Consider the following 22,263-nt stretch of genomic DNA (forward strand, 5'->3'; position numbering starts at 1 on the left):
TTAAAGAAAAAAATCCAGAAGAACTTACTTAGGAAAATGAGAAAACTGAAGAATAGACAAATGCTCAGTAAAAATATGAGAAAAATTAACCAACTGAAGCTGAAGGTAGCAAACATAGACAAAGACTTTATTTCCCAATTCATGTGAGCCATCAGGGCTCTGTTCCTCAGAAGCTATAGATCAAACAAGAGGTTCACAAATAATATCCTATGAATGCTGCTCCCCAGGATCTTGGATACCCCATGGATGTGCTGCAGTCTTGTGGGGCATGAGCTAGAGCTCCTGACAATGGCAAGAATTTTTTGCTGGAACAAACAGCCTGGAGAGAATTGCTGACAGCCATGCCAGGAGAGGCCCCTGGCGGTGTGGTCAGCATAACTAATGCCACTATGCTAGGCAAACAGACATTCTTAGTGGTCAAATGGCTTACACATTTCCTTTACCCCTCATTGCCAGGTCTTCAAGGTCCTGTGCACCAAGCAGACAAACCGAACAGACTTACTCTTCCACTCCCTACTAGCCTCCAGATTCCTGGCACTAGGCTGACTACCCCTCTCCTTATTTGTCTTAAAGTTCCAGGCACCCAGCCAGATGAGCAATGTTGATGATGCAGTCACCGAACAGGCAAATGTAACAGCATCAGGTACACTGTCCATAAAACCAAGCAGGTGTAAGTCCTAGTGAGTAACTTGGACCAAAACTGCTGCAGGACAGTGAGACTGGGTGGTCAGGGATGCCTCTGTCACTGTCTGCTTCCTCTGAGGACTGAGTGACCAACCTGCATTCTTTCATATGTTTTTCAAACCTAGATTATGGCTGTTATATTGATACAGCAAATTAAGTATTAAGATTTGAGCAAATATGCGGTGGCTCCAGGTGATTAGAAAACAAGTTAAATTGTGCTACTATAAAACTGTTCTACACTGATTCTGCTCACAGAAATCCTGTGATATTCTGATTGTAAGTTCTGTGCTACACTAATCATAATCCCTTAAGAAAACAAGACTTTAACAGTAACTACAGTTTAATGCCACCAGCATTCTGTCAAGGATTCCTAAAAGAGCCTGCCTGTCCCCTTAGTGTGGGGTGGCCAGTAATGATGACGAAAACTACATGGAGAAGTTTTATAAAGTGAGTTGTGCACAGAGCGTATAAATTTCTTATATAAATTTCTGGGGAAGGTTAGCTGATAAGTCTAATATACAGACAGAAATTTCCTCTTTCATCTTGCAACACTCCCTTTTCCTGAAAGATGTCTCAAATAGACTACTAGTTATCATCCTTTTCCTTCAAAGGATTTGGTCTGGGAGTTGATATTAGATGTGAGACACTTCAGGGTGAGGGCAAACTTACACAGACTTTATCAGACACAGAGGGATCTTAAGAACAAGGCAACTAATCCTCTTAAGATGGTTCTTCTAACTCTTGTTGTCCCAAAAGGAAACATCTTGTCTTACATGCTTCTTGGTTTCTGCATCCAGCTCTTAAACAGTGCCTTTTTGGGACTTAATAGCTGATAGCAGAGTGTTTATCATAATGGAAATGGAACCAAGATGCCTTAAACCCCCACCTTTTTATAGGAGATGAAGATATTCCTGGACTTCTCAGAAATAAGTCTTGCCTGACAACTTTTTTGTGACATATGAAAATAATTTGTGGTTAACAGTGAAAACTACAGAAATAAAGAGGAATGTGCAAACTTACCTGTTGGAAACAGGCCTGAACAAGGTTCTCTGGGAACATATTCCTGTTAAAAAGCATAGAAGCATTTCAATATGACAGCATACTAAGGAAAAGTTGTTTGCTATAAACAAAATGATAAAATTTGATGCTTAAAAACAAGATCATGTTTTGTTTCTTTTAGCAGAAAGAAGTACATTTAGCATCACCAGAGACAGATAGATAGATAGATAGATTTTTTTTTCCAAAGAAATTAAGGGTTTAAGAGTCTCAATGACTGTTTTCCTGCTAGCACTTGCTGAACTTTTGGGCTTATTTTTCAGTATTTGGCATTTCTGTTGGTAAGATACTAAACCCAGTGTATTTTATCCCTCCTACATTATCTCCTTGACTTCTGTAAGAAATATAGGACACACCATCTTTATAGGTTATGTCAAATATAGGCAGAAAAGAAAAATAAAAAACTTCTTACAAAGGCTGTGCTGTAAGAATAAGATATTTGGTATGCTCTTTTGTAGTTTTGGATTCAGAAATTAATCTTGGTTAATGGTAAATTCTCCTGTATTACTCTGGTGTCAAGGACAATTTTCAAACACTGAAAAATTAGGAGATTTAGTGCAATGCAGTTGTGTGACTCCAAATGCCAATTTCAGATTCAAGCAGTTGCAAAAAGAAAGCATTAATTAGGTATTTGGTAAATATCCAATCCAGTGCAGAAAATGCATTTGATACATATAATACATTGATATACTGAAGCAGAAGTTTTAAAAACTCCCCTAAAGACCTTTCACAAACTTCTGCCTTTGGTCTTCAAGTTTTAAAAGCAAAATCTATTCAAAAGCAAAATCAGTTTGTGCAAGTGTGGGTTTTTCCTTCAACTTTACAAGACTGTCTTGTGTTGAATCCTAAATCTATTATTTTTATCCATATTTTTGAATATAAATATATTGGCAATTCTAATTCCTTTAAAAGTGAATTTCAGATCTTTTAACTGCTAATTTACAGTCTTCAACTTCTTTGCAAGAAGTTGAGCTAAAATCTATAGCAAACCCCCAAACTACCAGATATGTGGCAGTTGATTCTTACATGACAGGTTATGTAAAAATTCTACAAAGACAAAATGGTGGGCAGGAATAGTGACCCAGAATAGAGGCTAAATATAGCAGAAGAAAAAAATAGAAATATTTTTGAAGGTACCACCTAGCCTCTAGCCTCTATTGGAAATGCAGCCTTTATTGATGTTATTTTTCTTCAAATCCTTTATACACAGTAGCTCTGAAAACCTGGACCTGTCTTCTGCAGACTTTCTAGGGGTTTCCTTCTTCTAACCACTTTAAAATATTTGTCATTGTCCATGATGCTAATGGGGAAAGACACATTATACGGTTGCCTTAGATACTGGTGATGCAGCAAACTTCTTGACTGTGGAACCCCTGGAAATCTTGGCATACTGCATCTGTTACTCTGCATGCTGCCTTGTGGAGGGGAACCACAGCTCTGCAATTTCAGCTGGTTGTCTATGCTGGATGACACAGAAGCTGCCAATCAGTAATCCACCAGTAATCCACCAATCCTTTATGGATCTTTTCCTCATAATAGATAAATCTTGCATGTCAGTTTCTGTGAAGGATGGATTTTCCATCACTGGTTTATTAGTTGAAGTCTATACTATAAGGAGAATTTCTTTTAAACAAACTGCTTTGAGTAAATTTTAAAATGTCTAATTTGTTGAAATACTACCCTAATTCATCCAAACAGTATCAGAGAGCATTTTATTGTATTACATATCACAACTTTATTTGTGTTTGTTTGAACTTCTGCAAAGGGGATATGGAAACTAAAAATTAAAATCTCACCTGATCAGATCCAGCAAGGCATCAACAGTATTGACTTCTGGGGTACTGCCCATTCTGTCAATCTCACTTGCTTTTTGAGTCACTCCAGGTCTAATGGTCACAACAAGGATAATCCCTGCAGAAGGAGAAGCAGAGCTCACCGTGCAAGCAGAAGCATTGGTGCATTCTTCCTCAGTATATCCTGTGTATCCAAACTCTTTGTGAACTCAACTCAACAAACACTTTCCCTGGGTGCTTCTGCTAGTATGTGCAGAAAAGTCTGCAGGTGGTGTCCTTAAATGTGTGGGTTCCCCTTGTAGAGGAGCTACTTGCAGGTTTGCCCCTAGACTTCATCACTTTAGCTTTGTTTTTGTATGTATTGTACTACATCACTATTGCTCACCAAGAGGGTACATTACTTCAGCTGCCTTCAGATGAGTGTGCTGCAACTTTTGCAGAGTGAATATATTTAATTGCTATTTCCCTTGTCCTTTATGTAGCTCTTCTTGTTACTAGCTTTCAGATATGAATACAAGTGTGCACCCCAGAGTCACAGGGTGTTTCATTAAAGTTGGGTAGCAATACAGTTATGTAAGAGAAGGCTTCAGAAAAAGAAAGAAATTTTTAAAAAGTAGATTAAGAAATACTAGATTTGACCTTGTAAATACTGAAATCAATGACAAATTTTTCATTTACTTTAGTGGCTCCATTTTAAGAATTTTTACTATTGTTATTCTCCAAATTCTCAAAATATTTTTTCTCTTTTTTTTCCCCTTATACAAGTCCAGAGAAAGCCAAAGAAAATGAAACTACTAAATTTCAGTGAAAGGAGAAAGAAGGGAGAAAGAGCTGTTTGGATGACCCTTCAACCAGGCAGGAACAAGTCTTTCTAATGAATGAAAGCATTATTGTATTTGCGTAGCTCTGCATTATGAAATAAGTAATGTCATAATGCCATGGAACAACTTAGAATAGCAAGGACCTCGGGAGATTGTCTGGTTTAACACCTCACCCAAAGTTGGAACAATTTCAAAGTTAGATATATACTAATATTAGTCTTTATATAATATTCCTTATGTATTTACAGAAATTACCATGACATATGAGATAGATTGGTTTGTATTGTTTATTTTTTAAGAAGGCAGGCTGACGATGTTTCTTTAAGCAAAACAAAACATGTCAATGTTGCTTGTCAGGAACTTCCTGTAACAGGAGATGAGAATTTTGGAGATCTAGGATTGGAGCCTGGCAGTCACAGAGGGGGAAAAAAACTTTTAAGGAAAGAAACAAGATGACAAAGGAACCAGTAATTTCTGTCATTCTTTCAGGTGTGACACACTACATATTTTTCAATACGAGAATCAGGAACAGGCTATCAGTTTTGCAATTGAGGAAATTCACTTTGTATTTAAGGTTGGTCTTTGACATTGATTCAGCTTTCTTAGTGTTGGTCATTTTTTATCTCAGCAGACAGCTCCTAATCCTCCCTGAGCTGAAAAATATGGTGAAATTGCCTGTGGCCTCACACTGGATATGAACACAGCCCAACCATGGACAGCAGGACAGTTCCTCTCTGTATCTGACTACAGGTAATGTCAGGTTGTCTGGTTTGATTCCCCATCTTATCTCCACATCCTGTCTTGAGAAATTAGTAATGTCACAGTGCAGTACATTTGTAATTAGGCAGTGCTGATGATTTAAAAGTTACAGAATCACAGAGTACCTAATATTACCGCAATGACTGTTGTGCACAAATAATATACAACTGCTCGCAAACCAATCTTCCCAGAAATGTTGGAATCCAAAGCAGCAACACCTGAAAAAAACAGCCACAGAAACAAAACAATAAAAACCAGTCTTACAAGAATGTTGTCATTTTTGTAGAGAGAAGTAATGATTGTCTCTTACTTGTTTGCAGAAAATCTTTCCTTATTCAAGATGTTTCTAAATACTTAATTGACATTTGCACTTCTGAAAAATATCTGTAGCTGACCAACATATTTGCTTCTGCTTCTTTTCAAAAATCTGTTTTCCCTGTCCCCCTCCACCTTTTTTCTAGAACAAAGACAACTGAGCTTTCTTGATTCCCTGATGTTTGTGATTAATTAGATTTCTTTGGTTTATAAGAACATGTCACAATTTATTTCCTTATTCTGTTAACTCATAGCTTCACTTTTTCCAGATCTGTAACATTTTGGCTTTAAAGCTAAAAGCCATGTGAAGAGAGTTGCTCAGGCCTGTTACCCCAGGTGGCTCAAAGACTTATCAGACAAGTAAGGATCATTTCTGGTCAGTTTGTCTTCATTACCAGGTTTACTGTTTTTAAATTTTTGACTAAAGCTTTTTCTGAAGTTTGGGTGGTCCACACTTCTCCACCTGTATATGTCATTGTCAAGAACTGATGGCAGATTTACTAATGAAAGTAGGGAAAGTGCTGAAACAGGTATTACACTCAGGTCAACTTAGCTCCTGGCAACAATACTAGATGAAACTTCTTGTGAAGTATTTATTAGTTGTTTAAAAGATTTATAAAACTTGTATGTGTAAAATCAGTAACCAGGGCAAAGTGAGCATTTTGACTCCAAAACTTGTCTCTTTATAACAACGTTAGCTAATAAATCACTGCTATCTCTTTATTATACCTTTGTGATCCATTAATACTTGTATGTTTATTGAGTCAGTTTATCAAAGACTGGCTGGATTCCTTTTCATACAAAAGGTAAACCATGAGGAGGATATTTAGCCTCAGAGAAGTGTGATTTTGTAGGGAAAAATAGTTTCAAAAGTGAAGGAAGAAAAATCAAGAGATCTGACTTACATGTAACTTATTGATCTTTGAGTTCAAAAAGGATCTTAGCAAGCACAGTTTAACCATGTGTTGATGTCTCATTCAGAAGTTATACTAACAGCACTGACAACTTGTGCTTAGAGTACTCATATAATGTCTTACTCGTTCTGTTAATTGTGATTCAAAATGCAAACAATACTCAGAGGGAAGAATGAAGGTTATTTTATTTCATAATCTGATTATCTTGGGGTCTTCCATGGCATAGTGTACCATAAGATTGAGTACAGAAGAACTACACATATATACAGAAATCATAGTTCAAAGATTCTCTCACTTGTAAAGCAAATAAAGACAATCAATGAACTATTCATATGGCAAAGGAATACAGATTAATGCAGAGAAAAACAATGCCACAGCTATTACACGAAACTGTCAGCAGTAAGGATATTGTTTGAGGCACAAATAGCAGAATAAACACAGAAGCTAAGCCTTGATTTCCATTTCTCACCTTGGGAATTGGGGGGAAAAAGGTAGAAAGGAGGACTTTTCCATTGGGGTGGGCTCAGCTGTGGAAGTCATGGCAGCATGACCATATCCTCAGAATGGATAGTTTTGGAAGGAAATAGTTAGAACTGGAAAATTTGGGGAGCAGGAGGGAATAGTTTAGACCTATATGACCTTGCAGCTGGGAATGCTAAAAATGTCAGCGTGGGAAAACTGCATTTATTATGCCTAGTGTTGTTCAGCCTGCGCCTCTTTTGAGAAGTGGAATTCCTGTGGAGAGATAACGCACTCTCACAGAGATGCAGGAGGCAGGCTGCAAGCAATTCCCCCACCCTGGCCACTAGGATGAGCCTAGCCTAAGGGAGCTCTGTCTCCATGTGCCTCGGCCAACTGGCATTGTTGGTGAGGTAATGAAATAAATCTACTCTTTGTGTTTCAGCTGTCACTTGGCGGTTCCCTTGGTTACCTGATTGTGTCAATTCACACCAATAATAACAAATAATGCTTTCTGTGGACAAACTTATTTTCAAAGGCTGTTCAATGTTGAAACTTCTGCACCTGATAAATTAACTTGGAAGAATTCACATACTTTTTTTAAAAGAGAGCAAGCGGGTATTGCCACCATTCTGTATCTTTTAATGAAAAGTTAAAAAAACCTTGGAAATAATGGAATTTTATTCTAAAACTTACGCCTTCCTTTTTTTTTTCTTTCTCTGACAGTCCTGTTGACTTAGTTAAGAGCCCAATAATCATGCAAGGTTATTTCCCTGGAGTAGTCAGTTATAAAGATCCTACAGTAAATATGAAAGGAGATTCCTGTGACAGGAATTCTTCTGGCTCCAAATGAAATCCCTTCGCAAACTGTTATGCTCAGTAGAGTTATAGAGGTATAATAAAGGGTAAACTTTGCCCCTGCCTTTTTAAACTGAGTAATGATCCTGTTAGTGAGCAAGCTATGCTAGGATCCAGCCTGTCCTTCCATTGTCATGTTGATGCTGCTTTGCTGGTAACCATAAAACCACACAAATTATTGACAGACGTGGCTGAATAAGTACAACAATGGTCTGGGGATGATAGGTGTGGGATTTGCATTTTTTGAAAGCTGCTGTACTCTGAAACATGCATTCAGAATGATGTTTCCATTTAGAGACTGAAATAGCATTCAATACAAGTGCCACAGACACAGGTTTACACTGGGTAATGTATACTACTAAGCTCCTTTTTTTTCATGTTAGCTTGTTACACATAAGAAAATATGATATATAATAATGGACTTCTATCCAGATATGTCCTACTGTCATGACTGAGCAATTGACAACATAATTGATAGCCACTAGCCTTTTTCTCAAGAAAACTGAAATTAAGATTCTCTTTGTAGTTACATCATGGCTTTAGTTTCATCATGTCTTTCGGTTTCTTTGGAACTGAAAGAGTTAATAGAAGATGTATTGAAGAAAGCACTAAAACACTGCTAACTACAAAGCTAGTAGTATTAAACTACTACACAACACCAATTTCAGTTCAGAAGAACACTAATTACTCAAACTAAGATGGCACACATGCTGCTTCAATAGGAAAGTCTGCAGTGTCATTCAAAATTAGATCACAAAAGCAGTGTAATTAGGTTTGGTTATCTACTTTGGATTACAACTAAACGTTTACAGCTCATGTATTTGTTCTTTCTTCCCTCAATCTATCCCCAAATTTAAACATGTTTGAACAGATAAACTGGTAATATAATTTACTGTATAGAGTTTGAACAGGCATGATAGATTCTCCTCTGTCCCATGGCATTTCAAAACTGCAGTTATTTCTGATTAGTCCCCTAAATTTTCCTATAAGATATTTCCTAATTCAGCTGTAGCCACTGAAGCACAAAATGCAATTCTGTGGCTGTGATACAAAAAGGCTTAAGAGTGAGATCATCACCAAAGACACTAACTGATGTTAAAATCTGTTAATCTATCTACCTCTCTGCCCATATGATTTTAGCAGAACAGAGTTAAGTTTTATTTACTGAAGAAAAATTTTAGAATCAATTGTCTAGTCTGCAATTCACCTCCCACATTTTCTATGTTTCAGTCTCCAGCTTGAAGCTCTTAGCACTCTTCTCTTTTTTTGCCCAGTTTTCTCTATTTTGTATGACATACACTTGCAAAAGAATACAACCCAAAAAATCAGTGAAATGAAGTCTCTCCCTTCTACTCTTTCTTGTATAAGGACCTCAAAACCCTCCTAAAGTGAAACGCTGCAGTGCAGGAATTTTTAAAAATGGTACATGTTTAAGACTACTTCCCTGAAATACTACTGGATAAAGCTATCTAAGGGAATAGTCTCATTTAAACAAAAATAAGTTTAAACATGAAACATGGTGCTCCAGAATTTTTTAGGAGTAGCCACTGAACATAAAATATGTTCACTTTAGAGGCCTGTAAAATGCCTATATACAAATGGGCAAATGGCTTTGCTTTGAGGCACAGCACTGTAATTCCAGAGTTGTTCACTATGCTCTTGTGAGACCACTGCTCGGTCCTGCGAGATCTGGGAGTAAAACGAGTTCTGTGAAGTACTGGAAACAATCACAGGGGTCTTCTGACTTGCTAGATATCATCTTCATAATTCCCTACAGGATAAAACCTACATCCTTAGAATTTCTCATACCATTCTACAGATTGGAATTCATGCAACTGTACACACAGATTTACGCTTCCAGGTGCTTTTTTTCAGTACATCATGAGAGCTTTAATCATAAATTTGGTGCAGTGGTTGACTCTGTTCAACAGAAATAATCATACGTAGACCTCCTGGCATTTTTTATTCCTGCTCTACAAATTTCAGTGCCATCATCAAGTCCATCTCTTGCAGTACTTAGCTGTTCTCAAACTTCCAGAGATCAGTGGAAGGTGACAGGATCATCACTTTATCTGCACAACACATTGATCATTATGTATAATGCATAAAAGCTAGGCTGTTTAACTCCTTTTGCAGCACAGCCACACTTGAGGATCAAGATGTGAGTTCTCTCAATGTCACTTAGCCAACTTCTAGCACTGACCGTTGTTCTCCTTAAGTGACCCAGGGCCTGAAGGAAGAGTCTGGCTCAAGGTCCTTCCAAGTTCAAACTACTGACAGACACATGGTATATTTCTCTATTAGTTTTAGAAGCTAATTCAATTCCGATGAAAATCAACTCAAGTATGGTGCATATCAACTGCACACCAATTCTCTAAGGGTTCTGATATCTAATTCCCTATCTAATCCCCAATTGTAAAAAAATTTAACAAAAAAAGTTCCTGAAGAATAGAGCTCTATGCCTTTTAGACCTTCTCAGCTATGACCACAATGCTGATTCAAAGGCAAAACACAGTTCTGAAACTGCTCCAAACTGCTAGCAGCCTTACTGACTAATTGAAGAACTTCTGAAGTCACTAGATAAATCACAAAATTATTCTCAACTTCTTCCAGGTGTTCACACTATATTTCTTCATGTCCATTTTGGCTTTTCTGGCTGCAATATGCAGTCACTACATCATAAAAATTATATGTAAATAAACTATACGTAATTAAATTAAATTACATTAAATTAAATGATGGTGAGCATCCAGGGAAGCAAAAAGTTTTTACAGAATGTTGCATAAGACATAAAAAACCAGAAAACCATAGGCAACTCTTAAAATGCATACAGAGAATTTCAATAGGCAGTCCTTCTAAGGGGATCACAATGTCTTATATAAAAGAAGTAATGTTACTTTATTGCTGGGATGAACTATGTTATGTGTTGTTGCAAAAAGGTAATATTTATTCTTTAAAAGCACTGAGTAGAAAAACCCAAAAGAGTGCTGACACTCTCTTCTGAGAGATCTCATTTAATTCACTGGTCATCACAAGGCTAGTGGTCAGGCCATAAAAACAATCTTTCTTAGATGCAAGTGAAAGTTCTGAATTAGTTGCCATCTTCTACTTGCAATGGGAAACACTACCAATGCTAAAACAGTATTTGGCCTTTACTTCAGAAGACCAACATGCTTTTTATCTGAGGAGTGAACACCAAATTCTAGCTCCAGTGTTGAGCAAGATTATCGCTTGCACAAGCAGTGTATAGCAAGCTTCCAAAGCCAGTTGTCCTCTGTCCTTATGTTCTTGGCCCAATATTTCCTTTTGTCCTTGGTCTATGCTCACTTTTTGAAGGGAAAATCCTTCTGCTTACAATTTGGAAAATAAGTGCAGTGAGGGAATCACAGTTGTGAATTCAGAGCCTATGCTTTACTGAAGACATTTTTGAGTCATCTATGATTTTCCCCTCTTCCCATTCCAGATTCTGAGTCCTTTCTGTCCCATTTTGCCCTTTTATTTGCATGATGTTGTAGTTAAGCCCTGACTGTCAAGTTTGCTCTGACTGTCAATAATCTCCTGAAATGTCATTTTCTTCATATTCTCCCTGAAATTTCAGTTTCCAGACTAGTTTAACAGCAATTTCTGTTGCTTCTTCCAAAAGCTGAATGGTGAATATTTTCTTTTTTTCCCTGATGCTCTGTGGAATTCTCTGGGAAATGTAATACCATGTTACGTGTGTTTGAACAAGACGACCAGGACCGAGTAAGTCATTCACAACTGTCTACTGAAATACCACCCACACACAGGACTTCAGACAGCACAATGTACTGTCCACTGCTCATCTGAGACAAAGGACTCAGGTTGCTATTGCCACTAGATCATTCTCAAATATCTTTCACTTGATATGCACCTCATAATTTTATTTTTTCCTCATGTTTACTGTGTCATGGGGCTTGGAAAGATCTTTTGCAACTAGTCTTTCCCCAGCTAACTGAATGACCTCTTTAGCTGTGTCTCATTAGGAGGACAGGTCCAAGTCAGATGTTGGCTGAGAAGATCAGGTAATGAAAAAGCTATGGCAAACGGAAACCCCAAACACACAGTGATTTGCAGTCTCTCAAATGAGATTTTACATTTTACTACTGTCTTTAGTGTTTTTACTAGAAGTCTTCCATTCCTATTCTGTCAATTCTTCTGTAACAGCAGTTATCCTTTCTATTCAAATGTCATTGTTACTTACTGTAAAGGAAAAGGATTTCTATGGCAGCTTGTAGCAATTACCTTTTCAATCGACTTGATAGAAATTTTATTATTGCTTTTCTTTAGAACAAGTGATTGTTATCCCACTAGTAAGTTGTGTCAGTGCAACAAAAGAATGTCTTACAAATGAAATGAGAAAAACTAGCACATGACAGGGGCACAGTGTTAGGGAGAGAGTGGGAAAGAGAGATAGATGCATGCAGGTAATGCCTAAGCAATTGTTCTTGCTATTTAAATATAACCAAAAATTCAAGTCAGAAAATTCTCAATTTCTAATTACATGATCTAATGAGACTTGGATTAACATGTCAAATATTGGTCTCTTAACTTTGGAGAGGCATTGAAAAAATATTATTTGAAAAAAAACCCCAACAAAGAGACTAAAATGTGGAATATAACAATAGTTGTAAGAGCCCAAATACTGAGAGATGTCTTGGTTCATTTAGGATGAGGTTGAAAAAGTAATTGTAATGAACCTTTCTAAATGCTAGATAGGGTGGAATGGGAGATGAACAGTTCATAGCAATGAAAGGGTTAAAGCGATTATAAAACAGAGGGAATTTCTGACCCTGGATATCAGTTTGCTGAGGGACTGTTGTGCTGTGTTCTTGGCAGCTGGCACAATCATTGTATCTTTCCCTACAGAGCTTATTGGAGACATGCAGAGAAAGAGGGTATTAGTACTGCCTTCTATTCATCACTTCTAGGAACATTTTAGTTTTTTCTCTAGAAAGCTCTTAGAGGTTATATAATCTGAAGTTAATGACTTTTCAGGAGAGATGATGTTCCTCAGTTGGAATATAAGAAGAACTTGAAAGGAAGGAAGATGACACATCTATCTGCCAAGATAGACAGGTGGACAGACTAACAAGATTCATTACAGAAATCAGATTCAGTTCAAGGATGCAGCAGAAATATAGCCCTGAACTGTTGCTGGTGATACATGTATGGAGTGTATACAGAAAACTGTAGTATTGAAAGTACTTGAATTCCCTCAAAATTACTGATGGCAAAATGTGTAGGTGGACAAGGTTTAACTTCCAAGCTATTAAAAAAGCCCTTTAACATGACACTGCATTTTTAATCGATTGTGATATCTGCTCATAGGGAAATGGAGTGAAAAAGATGAATGAAATCTGGTTTATCTAGTTGTATATGTCCTGCGTATCTAGTTGTATATGTCCTGAACAGTTTTATATGTCCTGAGCTCCACAAGAGAACCACAGAAGACACCAACTGACTTTAGACTCAACCACAGTGGTACCACCAGCAGTGCCCACAGTGATATGGCTACGCCAGGAGGCAGTGACAGCTGGTACCACAAAATGGCTGTTCTGTTGGAGATGTTTGCCCTTGAGAGCTGGTGGTAACTGTGCTCCATGAACCAGAAGTGCACTTCAAAGTTTTATTACCTTAATTTAAAACTTCAAATAATGTAGGGGCTGTCTTAGTTGTATAAGGTCAACTGATATTGATGGGAAAGGAGTAGATGACTATGACAGAAGTAATCTGAAGAAGAGGGGCACAAAGTCTTGTCCATTAATAACTCATGACTCTGCCATCCTGCCTGCTTCAATGATTGCACATGGACAGCAGGGACAGAGCTTCCAACATCCCTCAATACAGCTGAAGGCAGAACTCATTAACAGTACTGTAATGTTTTCTGACCTTCACACAATTAATGATACAGAGGGAAGAGGTGAGTCTCCTGTCTGAGCCCAGTTAACTAATTTACTAACACTATACAATAGATCTGATTTTCTTGGAAGCTCTTTTGGCTTAAGAAACAGCAAAGCATACAAAGAACATGCAGGTACTTCAGAAGACAGTCCCTGAGTATGTTAAGCTAGCCCAGTAATTTCCCAAGGACTCTGCTGGTGATGCACAGGGCCTGTTAAGGATGCCTAAGGATGTAAGTAATAGAGCATCTCCCAATAGCTGTGCTTCTTGGAATTGTAGAAATAGAAACTGCTGAGACAGATTTGTGGTGAAATCATTGCCTTTGTACCATAAGTAGCAAGTGCAAGTAAAAGTGTATATTTAGTATAGGGACAAATGGAACTGGCATGATGCTTCAGACTGCAGTGGACCTGGAGTGAAAGCAGGCCCTGGAGTAAAGCAAGAGTTTATTTCTACAGCGATGGAAACTTTATAGTTTTGCCAGACCCACAGCTCAGCAGACATTGTATTTATAGCTCACTTACAGCTGCCCTGAGAGAGGTAATTGAGACTGTCTTTTTTCCCACTGGTCCTGAAGTATGCCATGTGTACCTGCAAATGCCTCATCAATGGCTTTAGGAAATTTTGGTGTTACCCATAGCCGAGCCTGCAGAAATTCACAATGCAGGAAACTCTCATGCATCTGTTCTAGTCTCTTTGAAGTTGTCTGTGAAGGCTAAAAGTGCAGGGGAGGTTAGAAACATAAGAAAAAGCTTTATTAATATTTTGTCAGGGAGGAAATATAAGAAATGAGGCACAGATTATTGCAGAACTTGAAACAGATGTTGAACAGCTGATAAAATCATGTCATTAATTTTGAGATCTGAGACATGGACCTGCTCTGCTATGTGCCACATCTTTTAATACAAAGCTAAAATTTCTGGTATTTATGGGTAAGTCTGGAAACATCATCCAAAAAAAGGTCATTTATCACATATGTGATGTGAATTTTTTTGACAGAATATATTCTAGCCCTGAAGAAAGATCTCCACATCAAGACCCATGGCTTGCAGTTTGAAAATCAGTGTGGCAGGCAGCATGATATAACCTCATCTGAGAAGCACCAACTGAAAAGAGATGGGAAGCAGACCCATGGTATTCTCATAGTATCTGGATGTCTGGGGATGTTGCGTTAAGATCCAGATCTCCTGACACTAGCTACTAACCCAGAACTTAGGTGCAGGAAGTAAGGCCAGACACTTTATGTGGACTGATAAAACTTCAGACTAGGCATGTAAGTTTCCTCAGCTTGTAACCCAAGTAGAAGAGAACAACTCTTCAGGAAACTTGACAGTTGTCTCCAACCTAAGTTCTACTGGCATCCTGATAGGAAACAGATTTACAAACATTTCCTGCTGTTGCATACTGTGTGAATCTCACTTCATGAAAAAGAAAGCTAAAGTGATTAAAGAGGACTGATCTGTTCAGTATGCACCCTTAATGAAATACACTGCACAACTCCAGGGAATTTTTGTTCTCGGAATGAAATTAGAGTTGTGAATTTCTAAGACTTTCAAAGATACTTTATATGTCATAAGTACTCCCAAAATGATTACATTGAAGTATCAAAACTCCAATGAAGCACACAAGAGATTTCTCTCAATTCTTTCTCCCTACAGGATACCTAAAAATAACATATTTTTGTATTTGTCTAATATTTATTCTTTTAGAGAATTACTTCAAAAAGAGTGGATTTGGGGTGTGGAGCATTACACTCAGTACAGCTGTAGTTCTGACATCATAGCAATGATCTTGAATAACACTCTAGGCTTTTGATTTTCATTTTCAATTTTCCCATGTCACTACAGCAGAAGACAGAAAATACAAATAATTTCTTGACAAGAATGATGCAGTAGTATGCTATTAACTAATTTGAAGCATAGAAATCTCACGGGTAGAGCTCTATATATTGAACCAAATTATCAGGGGTAGACTTTTCGGTGAGAGTAGAGAACCCATTAAAATTATTATGAGAAGAAGAGAAAAATTAAAATTTCGCTCTGAGCTGGAATACTACTCAGACTATTCCACACCCAAAGCAAGGTTCTACTAACCAAGATTTTCAGAACAAATACATGCTTAATGCTTATGCCAGTTTTCTACTAGGCTACAGTTATGCTTCTAGGCAGGTTAGTGCAAAAATTCCACAAATTGCAACTTGTACGCTAAATAAGTACGTAAACAATGCTTTTCATCTCTAACGCTCAAAGGAGCTGAGTTTATGAATGAAAACCACATTTTACAAAGTCTCCTTCTCTTCAGGGGGAGAATTTTACCTTTTGAATCTCAAAATAGAGGTAAGGGTTTTTCTGCTCTAATTAAAGCTCCAAGGAGAAGGAAGAAGCACGTTCCTAATTTAACTGAGGAAATCAGTGAGGGTTTTTTTTTACTAAGATGGAATTTATTCCAACAAATTAAAATTATTAATACTTCAAATTTTGCAGAAAATCGTGAAATCTCAAGGAGTGATTCCAACTTCCACTCTCTTTGCCGTGGCTTGATTTACATCATTATGCACAAATGGATTGGGATCTGGTCATGGGACATGCATTTGTCCACAGCTCCCCATCTCTAAAGCATAACCTGATTCTTTTCAGGATGTGACATTACCTTTTTAATTATTTAATTACATTATAATCCTAAAAAAGAAAACCACAGACTGCATTTTCAAAAATGTCTTGGTGATATATTTTGCATCATAGAATCATAGAATGGTTTGGGTTGGAAGGGAGCTTAAAGATCCTCTAGTTCCAACACAGCTGCCAAGGGCAGGGACACCTTTCACTAGACAGGTTGCTGAGAGCTCCATCCAACATGACTTTGGACAATTCTGGGGTGAGGCAAACACAATTTCCATGGGTTAACCTGCTCCTGAAAAGTGCCACACAAACCTCAGAGCAAAGAATTTCTTTTCACTATTTAATCTAAACCTACTTGTTTCCAGTTTAAAGCCATTGACCCTTGTCTCAGCACTAGATGCCCATGTAAAAAGACCCCTTCCAGCTCTCTTGTAGACTACATCAAGTGTTGGAAAGCTGGAGTAAGGTCTCTCTATCACCTTCTCTTCTGCCCACTGAACAAACTTGTGAACTTGCTGAAGAAGCACTTAGCTCCATCATCAGTCATTGATAAAATGTTAACCAGGACTGGCCCCAGTATTGAATCCTGGGGTACATCACTACTGACTTGTCTCCAACCAGACTTGTGCAACCTTCTCGGTCTGCCCATTCAGACAGGTTTCAATTTGCCTCACTGTGGAATTCTTTAACCTGTATTTTTTTCAGTTGATCTGTGGGGATGTTATGTGAGAGTGTCAAAAACCTTACTACTAAAGTCAAGTTAGACCACATGTCTTTGAAATTTTGCGTTTTCAGATCAAAAGCAAAATTCACACTTTCAAAAATTACTGTAAAGAAGCAAACAAAGAGGGGAATGAAAAATTTATGGAAGATCCAGGATTTGTCTTTAGCTATGACTGTAAACAAGACAGTTTGCCTTACTGTTAGTGGCAAGGCCACGTATTTCTGCATTTGGCGTTGCCTTTCCTAGAATGAGACCCAAAAGCATTTTCCTCCAAAGAAACCTCATCATTCTTGATTAAATGTAGGATATGCAAGGAAAGCACCACAATCTGCATGATGGCTGGTGGTCTTTGGTGGGACCAGATGTGTTCTGAGGATGTCCACCTTGTTGGAATGCATGTATTATGCAAATGCCTATAGGGCCTGTATCTGATGATCACAGCTGTTGGACCTGTGTATGTGTTCACACCCTCAGTGGCACTTGGGGCCGTAATATATTCAAAGCTGCTGCAGTTAAAGTAGTAACAACACTTCAGCTGGCCCAGAATGAATGTCTTTTTAGTTTACAAGTTAAGGGGATGCAATTAGCTCACCACGAGAGAAAAAACATTGTCATGTTATTGTGCCTTTACAGAAGGTGAAGTGTGTGCAGCAGAGACAATTACAATGGCTCATTTGGTACATAACTCTAACTAGACTGTGATGCTGAGTCCAAAGGCGTCTAGGAAGTTTTGATGCCTTTGTAAATTTATGTCATGTCAAAATACTAGATTTTGGTTACAGGTAACAGCTTTGTGCATGAATTACCAAGACAAAACTGGGAGCAGTGGCTGATGTATGAGATAGTTATATGGTCACTCAGAGGTACCTGCATGGGCTGGTGAATTTGTCTGAGGGAAATCTTGTGGAGTTCAACAAGAAAAAATGCAGAGCCCTACATCTGGGCAGGAATATTGCAGGGAACCAGTGCATGCTGACGGCTGACTGGCTGGAACAGCTCTGCAGAGAAGGATGTGGGAGTCCTGGCAGACAATAAGCTGACCATGAGACAGTAAGATCTCACAATAAAGCTGGCCAACAGACTCCTGGGAAACACTGTGACAAACACTGTCAATGTGGGGGGAGGTGATCTCTCTAAACACATCTGTGAGGCCACACCTGGAGTACTGGATCTAGTTCTGGGTTCCCCAGTAGAAGAAAGGGATGGACTTACTGGACTTAGTCTAGCAAAGGGCCATAACAATGATGAGCGTTTTGGAGCATCTCTCACATGAAGACAGCTGAGAGAGCAGGGACTGTTCAGTCTGGAGAGGAGAATGCTCAGAGTGACCTTAGTCATGTGTATAAATTGCTGATGTGTGGGAATGAGTACAGAGCCAGGCTCTTAGCAGTAGTGCCCAGAAACAAGACATGACACAATAGTAAAAAATTTTAAAACCCATGAGATTTAATCTGAACATGAAGACACTGCTTTAGCTGACCCTGTGTGTTGATTTGACAGAGCCTGGATTATTAGGTAACAGCAGACAGCCACAGAAGTGGCTTCTGTGAGAAGCTGCTGGAAGCTTCCACCATGCCTGACAGATGCAGTGTCTGATGGCCCTGAAGATGGACATGCTGCTGGGACAATTAGAGAAGTTGGCAACACCTCTGTGATGACATATTTAAGAAGAAAAGCCAAACAGCATGTGCAGTTTTTTCCAGTGGTGGCAACGAGCCGTAGCTGCCGCCATCTCGACGCGGCCTACGGCGGGCCTTGCCTGCCTGGCCGCCCCTAGGCAGCCACGCCGTGGGCAGAAGGGCAGAGGTGGTGGTGGCCTTTCCTTCCCAGACCCCACATGAAGGGAGATGTTAAATGGTGCCAGGGCCACGGCATCCATCACTGCCTGTGCCATGGCAGGAGGGTCACCTGGCCAGCAGCAGAAACACAACGAGTGACTCCCCAACGTGGAACCTCTCGGCACTGTGGGATCCTGCAGGAATCTCAGAATTGGTAGAACTTGTTGACAATGGTACCTACAGGGAGCAGTTTTTCTTCTAGTCAGAGAAGAGGAGGAAATGAGGAAATGTGAGAGAAAACAACATGGTGGCATCAAGGTCAGTGATGCCTTGAGGGGAAGGAGGTGCTCCAAGTGTCAGATACAAGATGAGGACTGTGGTGAAGCAAACTGTCCCCCTGTAATGCATGAAGTCCATGAGGCTGCAGAGATCCACTCGCAGCCCATGGAAAAAGTGCTCACGCTAGAGTGGGTGGATGCTGGGATCCATGGGAGAACCAAATAGAGAGGGAGGGCTCCTGCTCCCAGAGGTAGAGAGGGCCCTTGCTTCCAAACCAGAGCAGCCTGTCCTTAGAGGCTGCAGCCTGTGGATGTGTGACCCACGCCACAGCAGTTTTGGGAAGACTCTTTGCCCGTGGGAAGGACCCCATGGCCAAGGCAGAGAAAAGATTCCTCTTCCTGAGTGAACAGAAAATCTCAGGTGATGAACTGACCAGATCCTCCACACCCTGTCTTCCTCCACTGTCAGTGGGAAGGAGGGAGGGGCTGGCAGGGGAAAAGGTGTTTTAAAGGTTTATTTTACTTTTCCTTATCCTCCTCTGACACTATTAATAATAAATTTATCTTATACCTTCAAATTTGAACCTGGTTTGCCCTTAGAGTATTTTTCTCCCAGTTCTTATCTCAACTCACAAGCCCTTTGTTAATTTTTTTTCCCCTCTCCTCTGCCCAACTACAATAGAAGAAGGCGAGTGAATGACTTTTGTGGCTATCTGGTGTTTAGCCAGTATCACCATGACATCCTGCATGGGCACTGGATTAGATAGTTTCAAGAGATCCCTTCCAACCTCAATCACTCTCTATGACTCTGTGTAAAAGAAGAAAAATGACTAGTATGCTTCATAACCATTCACAGGTTTACTTGTTCAATTCAAATGTGCATTTCTGATGCTTGAAAGGTTAACATACCTATTTTAAAAGAGGCAATATGTCATTAACATCCTGAGGATGGATATGGGTAAATAGCATCATGCACCGACATTTGTGGTTCATTTGCAAAGGCCTATATAGTCTATCGAAGTAGCTTCTGTTTTTACCTATCTTGCTTCCTTTCCCTTGCCTAAAATTCTAATACAGAAGTGTAGAAAAATATGGCCTTACTTGCCAAGGAAATTGGATATGCCAAGGTCAGAATCAGAGCATCTCGTTCTCACCATGAGATGCTGTGATTCTGACCTTGGCAATTCCAATTATACAGTCATTTTTGTATTTGACTGTAATCTGCAATCTGTAAAATCCAAGATTATGTTAGTAGTTACAAGGGCAGTTTACTCATACTGGAACATTATACATTAAGTGAGCACAATATTTTTTAACAGGATGATTCTTGTTTCCCCTCTAAGTGCTGGACAGATAGATTTAAAAAATAATTTCATGATTATCCTAATGATCCAATTTATTTCTGAAGACATGAGCCCAACTTCACTCACAAATAAAACCTTGTTCAAAAAAAGAAATGTCTTAATTTTATCTTGGCAGTTACATTTAAACACAATAAATATCCTGGATATTCATTTTCCTGGATAGCCTGACACAGACTAAGGTTCTCCTCACCTTTACACACTAACAATTGCTTATCCTCCTTTCATTCCTTTGGACATAACCCTTGACTATTTTGTGACATCATTTCTCACTCTGCCTTTGGCAGCTTTCCATTCTGGATCTTGCAGCTCTTGACATTCTCCATTTCAATTCTAACACTGGGTTCATCTCACCCTACATTACAGATATGAATATCTAGACATGAATATGTTGTCAAAATAGAAGTTTTGTGGAGATGACAAGGGACCAATGTGTCACTGCAAGAAGCTAAAAGAAAAGAGTCACAATCCTTGCACCCTCAGTAAAGACTTACAGAATAAAGAGAAGTTTACTTGGCTTTCCCTTTTTTGAAAAAAGTTATTTCTACGGAAAGGCTATTTGACATTCAGTTCTGTCTCCTTGCTTTGGGCTTTCTCCACCAAATCTTTCCAAAGTTTTCTCTGTGGGTGAAGTGCTAGCAAATTCTAGCACTTAGGGCAGGGTTCCAGCCAACAGCTTGCTTGCTTTTCCCAGAAGATGGAAGCTTTGCTTCTCTCTTCCTTTCCTGGCCACACAGTCTCCCAAGCACCTGCTTGGTTCAAAGGAGTTTTCAGTTTTGGGGAAGTACAAGTGGACTCGCAGAAGGGCTCAGTGAATGCTAGACTTCATGCAAGGTACCTCAGGGAAGTTAGCTGAGACCAAGGAAGTATAGGTCATGAATGTCCTCTTTGTGACAGAAGGCAATGAGATCAGCTCTCTCTTGCTTTTGAAATGGCATCATGAGACTGCTTATAACAGTTAACTCTACCTCAGAATATGTAGTTGCAGCTTTGGGCTTGCAATGTGCTTAACCCACTTCTGAAAATAGGGAGAGAAAGATACAAGAATCTATAGATTTGCAAAGTTATTAGCTCACAGCTCTATATAATGTTATACATAATAGTGCTAATCTTTCTAAATCTTTTCTCATTCTCATTATATAAAGAAATAATTTAACCTAAAGGTATGAAATCTCTCTTTCTCAGTATAGAGTTCCATCAAGTTGTTTTTAGGGGTTATACCCTTTAGAAAAAAAGCTAACCCACAATGATAGTCCCACAAGCCAACAGTACATTTTCAGTCATACCTGCGATCATACTTGATATGATTAATGGCAGAATGATGAGTTTGAGCATTCTCATCAGCAATTCCCCAGGAAACGCAAAGTAGACCTTATCCAACTTAGACAGATTGCCATATTCCCGTACCAGCACGCCAATCCCAATACCTAAAAGGGACATAAAAATGTTACACAAATTCGATGTAGTTTATAATAGAAACATGTGAGACAAGGAGAAAAAATATCAGAATAAAAAGAGAAAATAAACATATTTTCACAACTCTGGTACAACTTCTAAATCAGGTAAAATCATTTATTTCCTTTTCTAATAAGCAAAGTAATAACACATAATCCTGAAGCAGGATGTCTTTAGGTATGTCTTCAGAAAAATCTGATTAGGTGGTCTGATTATCAGTCCAGTCCAGTTCTGACTTTTTACCCACCTTCACCAGTTCTAGAAGACTCATAACTGGCATTTAAAAAATCAATAGACTATATAAACACTACCAAACACTAAAGAGAGATGGTGACATAAATACTTCAGATGATTTCTTTTGGTGAAAATAAGCCTACCCAGCAGCAACACACTCAGTAATTGCTGCTCTACATAATTAGGAAAGAGTGTGACTGTAATCACTAAATTAATTTAATAACTTCCAGGAAA

The 22,263-nt window shown here is 38.8% G+C and overlaps 1 protein-coding gene across 2 annotated transcripts in view; it reads right to left on the reverse strand.

Annotated features, from left to right (window-relative positions):
• Positions 1-22,263, reverse strand: part of SLC1A1 (solute carrier family 1 member 1) — a 50,296-nt gene that overhangs the window by 14,709 nt on the left and 13,324 nt on the right. For both annotated transcript variants that reach the window (XM_058824510.1, XM_058824509.1), the window contains exons 2-5: positions 21,627-21,767; positions 5,239-5,331; positions 3,537-3,651; positions 1,705-1,747 (exon numbers count right to left, since the gene is read on the reverse strand). In XM_058824510.1, the coding sequence (XP_058680493.1) occupies positions 1,705-1,747; positions 3,537-3,651; positions 5,239-5,331; positions 21,627-21,681 (306 nt within the window). In that variant the 5' untranslated portion in view covers positions 21,682-21,767. The remainder of the gene's footprint in view (positions 1-1,704; positions 1,748-3,536; positions 3,652-5,238; positions 5,332-21,626; positions 21,768-22,263) is intronic.

This window comes from Ammospiza caudacuta, chromosome Z (genome assembly GCF_027887145.1).
Source record: "Ammospiza caudacuta isolate bAmmCau1 chromosome Z, bAmmCau1.pri, whole genome shotgun sequence".
Lineage (NCBI taxonomy): Eukaryota > Metazoa > Chordata > Aves > Passeriformes > Passerellidae > Ammospiza > Ammospiza caudacuta.